This window comes from Eurypyga helias, unplaced genomic scaffold (assembly GCF_000690775.1).
Source record: "Eurypyga helias isolate BGI_N326 unplaced genomic scaffold, ASM69077v1 scaffold32575, whole genome shotgun sequence".
NCBI lineage: Eukaryota > Metazoa > Chordata > Aves > Eurypygiformes > Eurypygidae > Eurypyga > Eurypyga helias.
The window spans coordinates 9646-19324 of record NW_010252590.1 but is presented as its reverse complement, the minus strand read 5'-3'; the positions used below and the strand labels follow the sequence as shown (position 1 = coordinate 19324).

The 9679-nt window shown below is 37.6% G+C and overlaps 1 protein-coding gene across 1 annotated transcript in view; it reads left to right on the top strand.

Annotated features, from left to right (window-relative positions):
* The window catches only part of LOC104510255 (serine/threonine-protein phosphatase 2A 56 kDa regulatory subunit epsilon isoform), a gene marked incomplete at its 5' end in the record, with an annotated part of 10465 nt that extends 5802 nt beyond the window's left edge, over window positions 1–4663 (top strand). The window contains 2 exons of the mRNA XM_010152439.1: window positions 598–699; window positions 3300–4663. Coding sequence (XP_010150741.1) covers window positions 598–699; window positions 3300–3399 — 202 coding nt within the window. The remainder of the gene's footprint in view (window positions 1–597; window positions 700–3299) is intronic.
* Between the last annotated feature and the right edge of the window lie 5016 nt (window positions 4664–9679).

The following is a 9679-nucleotide window of genomic DNA, read 5'->3' as shown; positions in this document are numbered from 1 at the left end:
ATACATTTTATTCATATATATACACACAGTTTACACAGATACTGCAGTACTCATCTGAAGGATTTGTGGGGTTTTTTTAAGAGTTCTTTTGCTCTACCAAAGTGAAAATGAATATGAAATGTACAAGGAAATCACTCTTGAAATACAGCCTTGGATTTTGCATAGATGCATTGAATATTCAGCTTTATACAAAAATCATAGGGAAATATGAATCATTCCCATTTTGTGCTTAAATTTTATTTCTTCTGCCGTCACTGAGGATTTGAATCCCTGGAGTTGCATTCAGAATTGCTCCACAGCATGAGGGAAAAGTCTGTAGTTATATGTAATAGCTTTCTGTCGTTACCTTTTACCCTAGAGTTTTGGTTTGCTCCATTTAAGTAGTCGGTAGAGACATGAAAGCTGATTCTCACCTTTAAATATGTTAATAGAAAGTAGTTTTACTGAAATCAAAGAATTTGCGTTATTATACTTGCAAGGGCAGACTTGGTTGCAGAAATGCTGGTAAGAAAAGACGCTTTTATTTCACGTTTGATTTCACCTGAAACTAATAGACTCCTGTCTTTTTTTTTTTTTCTCTCTTTTAATGTTTCACAGGGCTATTGTGGCTTTAGTCTACAATGTGTTGAAGGCATTTATGGAAATGAACAGCACCATGTTTGACGAGCTGACAGCCACTTACAAGTCAGATCGTCAGCGGTAACTTTTTAAATCTTTTTTTGTCAGCGGTGCATAAGGCCTGCCGTTCAGTTTTTCCCTTACGCTCAGATGCAGTTGCGTAATCTCACACATAATAGACACAATGCCTCATTTTTCCCCCTGCATGCTCTTTAGCCTTCTCTTTGCAAGATGTAAGATAACATCATGTATGGGTTGTTCTTTACCCCTTGTGAAGTACAGTACCCCTTGCACTGCTTGTGAATCCGCATTCCTCGTGGAATTCCTTTTGACTCTGCATTCCAAAAGATTTGAATGTATCTTCAATATAAAAGAAAAACAAGGGCTTAAAGATACCACTTGTCTTAAGGACTTCAAAAAAGTCTCACTGAGGTTTGGAAAGAGACATGAGACATCCCATAATTTCCCAAACTGCTGTTCGTAGGCTAGCTGAGGTCTTAAAGCAAAGAGGCATCTCTCAACCCTTTCGTTTCTTACGTGGGGGTCTTGCTGTGTCTGAGTCTTTTAGCATGCAGGATCCCTTAGTTTGACCACTCATATGATCGTTAGTTATTAGTTCTACCCTAGTAAAACACTATTTGTCTTTTTTCCTTAATCATAATTTTCCACTTAGCGTAACATCTTTTCTCAAAAGTTTCTGCTTATCCAAAGCATCAGGTGAAAAAACTGAGGAAACTTCAGGAACTCTGAACAGTTTGCAACTTTATTTAAGTCCTGCCTTTTCTGTGACTCAGGGTTCCCCCCAAGCAAAGCAAAGGGTATTGTATCTTGTCTGGTTAGGTTAGTATGGACTCTAAAGTCTCTTGGAGGCCGTATTTTTTCAAGTGTGTGACTGGAGTCACGCAATCCTTTTGTTCTGCTTTGTTGCTCTAAGATACAAAGTCTTACACACAAACAGTCTACACTCAACAGGTTAGTTCATTAATAGGGTATTTTAGGTTTAGAGGCTTGGATATATATTTGAGCTAAGATGCCTGATGAATTCTAGATTGGTGTTGATAAATAAGGCTAAACCTGCTAGGGCGGTTGGGACAACGCTGCGCGGTTTCCTAGTAGAAAAGGCAGAAAATCTTAGGTCAGTCCCATTTACTGAGGGACCTCAGTGACCTAAATCAACGTGTGATTGCACTTTGCACCTTAAGGTCAGGAGCTCTGCTCCTACCAGGACCAGACACTGTAGCAGTATGTCCCGTGTCTGGATAATGGGTGAGGTGTATTGGCCGAACTGCACAAGGCTTTTTTCTGGCACCTACTGACATTTTATCTCCTATCAATGCTGGTGCTAACCATTTCACCTGTTTTACTTACTGCTTATCATTTAAAAACATATAAATAGCTGAATGTACAAACTGGGATATTTACCTTAATGTTTACAGGAAATCTTTAGCATCTTAATAAAACGAGGTTTCAAAAGGGTAGCTTTCATACCGCTTAAAGCTCGAGGAGAAATATCTTCAATATCAATGACTATGATAGGTCAAATGGGTAGGTCTTGAGGTGATCATCCTCCAGGAGTGTTTTAGGGAAGCAGGCGTATGTTTCACAGTGATGAGAAGATAGGTATTGGTAAGTAGCCTGAAAATGCCAGGCTATTTCACTCACTCTTATGTTCAATTTTAAATACTTTCTAGTGACAGTGGGCTTTTTTCTTCCTTCTGTTCTTCAGGGATTTATCTGAAAGTTCTTCGTATTCTCTTATAGGTTTAAAATACTCTTGGGAAATTAAAATTTCAAATAAATGAGCCAGATGTTGGCATTTTAGCTGAAACAAGATGTGTAGGAATGTTTCTAATCCTCTGAAATATTTTTCAGGAATACTCTAATGTGACCAGCAGAGAATCTTTATCTCTGTAACTGTTAGATTTCCATTTCGTCTGAACCTACAAAGTGATTTAATAGAAATTGAAAGCATTTTGTATCTTGCAGTATCAAGGAGGTTTATTCAAAGTAAGCTATGACAGAGACAGGACATTTGGAAAGCAAATAATGCAGGTAAAGCAAATGTTAGGTTAGCTGTTTATTTTATCAAATCAGTCATTAGAGTTTGCTGTTAAAGGAGGTGCTACGTAGATCTTTTTGTAGGAATCTGGTAAGGGAGAAAAATAGTAAATCACTGAACGAAAGAGACATCTTGTAACTTGAACTTTCCCTTGGCCGGTGCCTAAGCTACACGAAAACCACCAGTCAATGTAAGTAAGAACAGTGTTTCTCAAAGGATAAGGGAATACTTGTTCTAGAAAGTGGCTGTTATTTATAGATTGAAGAATGCCTTGCTTAAAAAAACGAACTTGAAAATAATTAAATGCAAGTTAGTTCTGAAATAGTAATTTTATAATCCTGATATATTTGTTTCTTCTGTATTTCAAAGTAGTGTCTATGAACACTGTCATTTTGTTCAACTCACGTTTTATCTTGTCTTACCACTTTGTTTAGCTATCTCTGTGTAGGTAATGAAAACAAAACAAAAACAGAAGAAAAATACAGAAATTAAGTATGTTAGGGTAATTGCAGTCGTGGTCAAGAAAATTAGTGGTGCTAGTTCATGTCAACTATGTATTTTTAAACATAAATATTCTACAGTCTTCTCTCTTGCTAACTCTTTGTTTTATTTCATCTGTCAGTGAGAAGAAGAAAGAGAAAGAACGTGAAGAATTGTGGAAAAAACTGGAGGATTTGGAATTAAAGAGAGGTCTTAGACGTGACGGAATAATTCCGACTTAACAAAAAAACAAAACAGCATTATTAACCTGTGGAGTCACACATTTATGTAGTAGAAGATGGAGCAACAGTTTTCTGTATTGTGCAACTTTACAGTAGATTTCACATTTGTTTCATTATTACAACAGCACTGTATATACCTGTCTCTAAGTAAAGGAAAAAATAAAGACTTTAATCCAAAGTTTGGACAGCAGATGGACTTCTCAGAACTTTGCAAACATAATAATTGTTATAACCCTTCTTTAAAACCAGTCTTCAAAGATCTGTTGATGAAAATTGCAATGTCAAATTCCATTGTCAGGACCTGTTCCTTATTTATCGTTAGCAGAGAGTATAATACAACTTTCAAATGTGAACAATCTTAAAATTTAGCTTGTCTTTCTGCTAAACTGTTAAGTGTATTTATAGTAAAAGAGAAAAAAAGACTGTCATTTCCTTATGAGTTTGTGTAACATCCTCCTTCTCTGGATAACTTTACTGTAATTTGACTTTCTTTTCCTTTTGCACATCTTCATAAGTTGAATGTCCATTGAGATCAGGGCCTTGAAAAACATAGGTCCTGAATAAAAGTTTTGTTTACTGGTGTGAGCATTTTTTCAGTACCAGGCTCTCTCTGGTGCTTCCTTAATTTGAACATTAGGAGTTGAAAAACAAGTAGGTGATAAACATAGTAGGAAAAGGAGCTTTGGATTTGTGCACCTATTTATTGCAAATCTAAATTTGTGTCCACAATCCTTTAAAAATGGGCAGTGGTAACACCCTGGACTTCAGTACCTAACCAGTATTAGTGATCTGGCATTGGACACACATAGCGGAGTTGTTTTAGAAGTACTAATTGCTAAATTATTACAGTATGTTTTATTGGACCATTTTGAAAGAATAAAGACAAACGCTGAACAGTGCAAGCATGAAATTGATCTCTTGTGGTCATGGATCTAATTGGAAATTGAGTTGAGATAGTTTGGACTGTTTGGAGTTGTTGCCTTACTTTTTAATAAAGTGTTCCAGCAAAAGAGGATGTAGCCTCTACAAAACATACTCTAGTGTTTTTGTGGTTGTAGTACTATTACTCGTCACAGTACCAGCCCTATGGTCTTAGCTGGAAAGGATTCTGGATAATATACTTCTGCATTCTCATCTGGATGCTCATTCCTAACTACTGTATTTGTTACCAAAAGTGGTTCTACAAATGCTACTGAAAAAAAAATTCTGGAAATCCTAATGTTCTGAGTATTAATAATAAAGTTTAAAATGCTTTTATATCAAAGGTGCATTGTGACCAAATTGTTTAAAACAAAAGAGAAAAAAAATACAAAAGCAAGGAAGAGGGCTGTATTATAAGTATACATTATTGGCTATCTGCTTTGTATTTGAAAGTGGAATCTTACATCTTTGGTAGGTAAAATGCTGATAAGACTTATGTACAGTATATATTTAGCTAATGCAGTTGCATTATTATATACCGAAAGGTATGTGTTTCAGGATTTTTCTCCAGGATGCTTTTGAACTGTTATAGACATGACAACAGTGAATTGATAATCCTAAACCATCAATCCAGCAGTATTTACAGTATAAAACTAAATTGGTGTTCATGAGTCTTTGTGATAGTTGCAAACATGAATTTATGACCTGTTGCCATGGATAGAAATACAGTATAAATACAAGCTTGTATATTTTTCTTCCTACCATTTAAGTATACAGTAGGATTTGAAGTTTTCTTGTTTTCAGGCACAGTAAAGAAGTGAAAAAGAATTCCCTCCTAGACTACTGACTGTTTCAGGATTATCAGGTCACAGTTTGTACTTCTGGGTCTGCGCACACAAATGTTGTAAACTCAATGATTTTGTAAAAACTTGACACTGTTAATTCTGAAAAAATAACCCCCAAAAATAGTCAAACTAGGCATATGCAACACCAAACACAACATGGTTTAAGGGATTAATATGAGCTGCTTCTAAGAACACTGACTGGGACGCAATGTAAATTGGGCAGTTACTGTTACAGTTGAAACATTTTATTTTAGAGTGCTGAAGCAAAAGGTGCAAGCTGAAATACTGAAGATTAAATAAATTTATAACAAATCATGTCCCTTAGCCCATTGATTTTGACAGTCTTTTATTTCTGTTACCAAAAAATGCTAGTGTGATTTCTGTGTGAAGTGATCATGCTTTACAAGAGGGTGGACTTCAACTCACGCTCAAAGACTATGTTCAATGTGAAAAACTGAGATAGAACGGAGGAAAAAAAGATTAATGTTTTCCACCTGGTGGAGTAAAACACAACAATGTGAAATTAGAAAAGCACCTTGTCCTGTACTTAGAGTTTAGGTGAGTGTTGTTTTTTCATAACTATTTTTGGTTTTGACATGACATTCTGGTATTGATCATACAGAACTGATGAGAACCTGATGGGTTGCAATATTTTGTTACCTCTGATGTTGCCTCTGATGTGGGGATAGTGGGGAGTATCTAAAGTTTATAGACGATTTATCACTTCCAAGAAGGAATGTTTAAAGTGAATGCGACGATGTGATATTAGTCACTTGACTCTAAAAGGCTGATACGGCAGCAGGTTGCACTGTGCGATGTACATGAAGAAGCACTTGCCACAGACATGTGACCGTACCCCCGGGATCCGCTGTTTGCCGCAATCCAGATGCGATGTCCTGCCGCTCTGCAGAGCTCCCGCTGGTATCAGTTGGAGTTGTAGGCAAAGGCGGTGGCAGCGTATGGGCCCAAGTGTGATCAGTGTGTCCTTTTAAGTATGCTTTCGTTTGCTTCTTGAGTTCCAGAAACTACCTTTATTTGTGTAAGTGTTTTTCTTAACTGCTCGTACAACAGTTGTTGGGTGGTCGCTCGTGTTCCTGTACCATATTGGTTTCAGGAGAAAGGGTTGAATGCGCTCTGGTCAAGGGAAAGATCTGCATTTTCACTACAAGGGCATTGCATCAGGTCATGGGGATATAACAACTGTAGAAGTTCCTCTCGTATACTTTGAATTGAGCACATATTGCTTTCTTCGTCTTGCAAGTCTCCCTTACTGTTTTCCTTTCATTGCTTTTGAGTGTTTTTTGTCTCTCTTCCAAAGGTTGGAATGCTTCAAATAAAAGTATTCTAATGCCATTGGAGCGTTCACTAGCAGAGTTACAGTAAATTTAATCTTGGTTTTGTTAGCATAAATAAAAGGATTTAATTTATTTTTTTATCTCCTATATATGGAAAAATCGAGGGTGTTAGAGCCAAGAATTGCTGGAGTAAGAAATGCAGCAGCTGTACTTACATTATACGTGCGTAAGTACAGCCTCGGGCGCTCTCACTCTATGGAAAGGAAAATCTATTAGGAGCTTTAGAACCTCATTATTGTTTTGTGAGGAGAGGGAAAGGCTAGAGATTCTTCTCCCCCTAAGTAAAACTGAAGTAATTTGCTCCTAGTTCTGTCTTGGAAAACAAAGATAGCCTCTTCTCTTAGTTGCCTAACGACACCATCCCAAAGCAGTTGCCCTAAATGAAGACAAAGGTGACAATGCACAGGATTGAAGAATGTTTTTATTTACATGTGGCTTTTTTGTTTTGGCTCGCCTGCTCCCTTCAGCAGCTCTGAAGGGAGCCACACATTCATTTTTCTAGTAGGTATGTGCAGCAGATTTTGTATAGCCCAGTTTTTTGTTTCGAAGTCTATGAAACAGTCTCTTGAAACAGAATAGAACTAATTTTGGTTGAAAACTTTTCTCCGAGTGTTGCTTCCCATCCACAGAAGCGCACACTTTTTATCATGACCTCTCTGAAGACAAGTTTTTGTTATTTGGATCACTTACTGTAAATATGTTGTATTCATAACCTCATGTAATGATGAGGAGTTTTCAAATATAAATAGTACCGATACATTTCTTGTTGTTGTCCTATTTTGGATTGTAGTATAGCGAATGACCTGTCATGCTTTTTGTTTAAAGGTTAGCATTAGATTCATAGATCTTAATATTTTAGCATTTCATTGTTTAAGCAGGAGAGGGCAGCAAAAGTTCATTTTTCCCCATAGGAATGCTCTGGTCCATTACTGTTTTTAAACTTAGATGCATTTAACTATCTGTGGGTAGGGGGGAAAAATGAAACGTTTTTTATATATATTAAAAGGTGCATATGAAAATATATAGACTGGTCCAACCAGACTGTGAAAATGTCTTTTACTCTACATCAAAGTAATAATAAAAGAAAATTACCTTCCACCTCTGGATAAAGTACAAGCAGGTCTTAAGCTCTTGGATTCAAATGTCATTCTTTGGAAATAGTTTACTTTCTTAAAAGTGGTATCAAAGCAACTCGAACTCAATGGTGCTCCCAGTGATAAATGTGTAATCCTCCTCTTGCACATGCTCAAGAGGCTCTGTACTGAGGGTGCATCTAAATAAAGAAGCAATGAAGTGTTTTCCAGGTGCTTGGCTTTTTTTTCCACCTCTTCCCCTCTAAACTTTATGTACCTTTTCAACAGCGAACTTCCAGCGACCGGATCCCATCCACGTGTAATTAAATGTAAGGACACTTGTCTTAAGAAAAAACCCCACCCAATCGATGAGAAGGTAATTTAAGTTTCTGCCAGAATTACCATAGTAAATGCCGAGTTTTCATTAAGCTTATTTTTTTTAAAGGTCCTTTTGTGATGGTGAGCATCTTCGTGCCCACAACCACGCCTGTGAGGAACGTAAAGAGCAGTGGATACAGAAAAGAGGCATTAGATTTTTATAAACCCTTTGAGCCTTACGCTTTGCAGCTGGAGAAGAAACTTGCTCTTTCAGGGCAGCATTCTGCTGTTTCAGTCCTCGTGCTACTCTTCTTTGCGGTTTGGAAGTGAGGACAAAGGCTGAAGATGGTTACAGTACATGGGAAACAAGCTCTGGAGAGAGCCACGGATAGAGCCTGGTGAGGGATGGTGCTGGTGAGCGGCTTTACCAGAGGCGCAGACGGTAGGGATGCTGCAATAAAACTGGAGACAAGATCTGTTAAACATCTACTTCCGATTTTAAATGCCAGTTTCCTCCAGTAGCCTAATTCTTAAAAATTCATTCAATTTTTTCCTAATTAAATTTTCAGCGGTTGGATGTTGTGTGCTTTGTTAGAAAAGCTCATCACAAATCTCTTTAAAAACCTGCAAGACAGTATTTGGGTCACTTAACAACCTCATGTTCTTTACTTCCTCATTGCAAGGCAAGTGTTTTCCAAAGAAGTTGAAATATCCAAAACCATGCAGTAAGTTGGCCTTGAGGGTAGGATTTGTCTTCAATACTTGCAAGTTAGAAAACAACCTTTAAATGATTGAAATTAAAAACTTTAATTAGTTTCCTACTTTTGGTAATGGTAATTGCGTTGCTAATTTTTCATTCTTGTCTTTCCTTCTCAGGAATGTTTTGGTTTCTCATGTAATAGTTCCTAGTTTACCGGACATTAAGTTTGGACCCCAGATCACAAGTCTGTGCCCTACAAAAGCAGTTTTGCGTGCAGGTAAAGGCTGTTCCCCAAGCCTGTAGTCAATAACCGCTTTAATGTCTAGCGAAGCGATGGTTTGGGTATTAAACGGGGAACTGATACAAGGTCTTGCTTTATGAGTTCAGAGCTATCTACGGTTTTAAAGATTAAATGCTGAAGCCAAAGCAAGTATCCTTAAGTTGTTTGTAAGTACCCTGAAACAAGTGTACTAACCCACTCTGAGTACTAAATGTACTGTTCTGGAAGTCTCCATCACATGAACAATTGTCACACTGAAACTTGTATCTTTTACTGGTTTTTTGTTTGGTTTGGGGCTTTGTTTTCCTCCATTCATTTTGTCTATTCAGTACTTTCCCTCTCTGAAATCACTGAAGGTGTGAGAAGTTAGGGATCATTCAGGACAGAAGGAAAGCTTGCGATACCTTTAAAGAAATGCGTATTGTGTATTGCTGGAGGGTGGCTCATACCTTTGATAACGCGCTTTAAAACGTCTGTGAAATTGTCTTTCATTATCCCTGAATCTGGGGAGGTCTTACAAAAAGAGAATGGGGAATGGATATTCTACACAGCTTCTGAATCTTGTTTTCAAAATTTGTACTTTGTCACCAGCTGGGAGAAGTTTTTGCTTGTCCAGCAAAAAAAACCCCAATTCAAACCCCAAAAAAACAGCCTCTGCACTTCATCAAAAAAATGAGAGAAAGCAGCAACGCAAGGGGCAGTATTTATAGAGCAGCTGGCTGGTGGGGTGCTGCACTGAGGGTACGTATGCCTGCCTGCCACGCAAAGCAGGAGGAAGCTCGAGCATA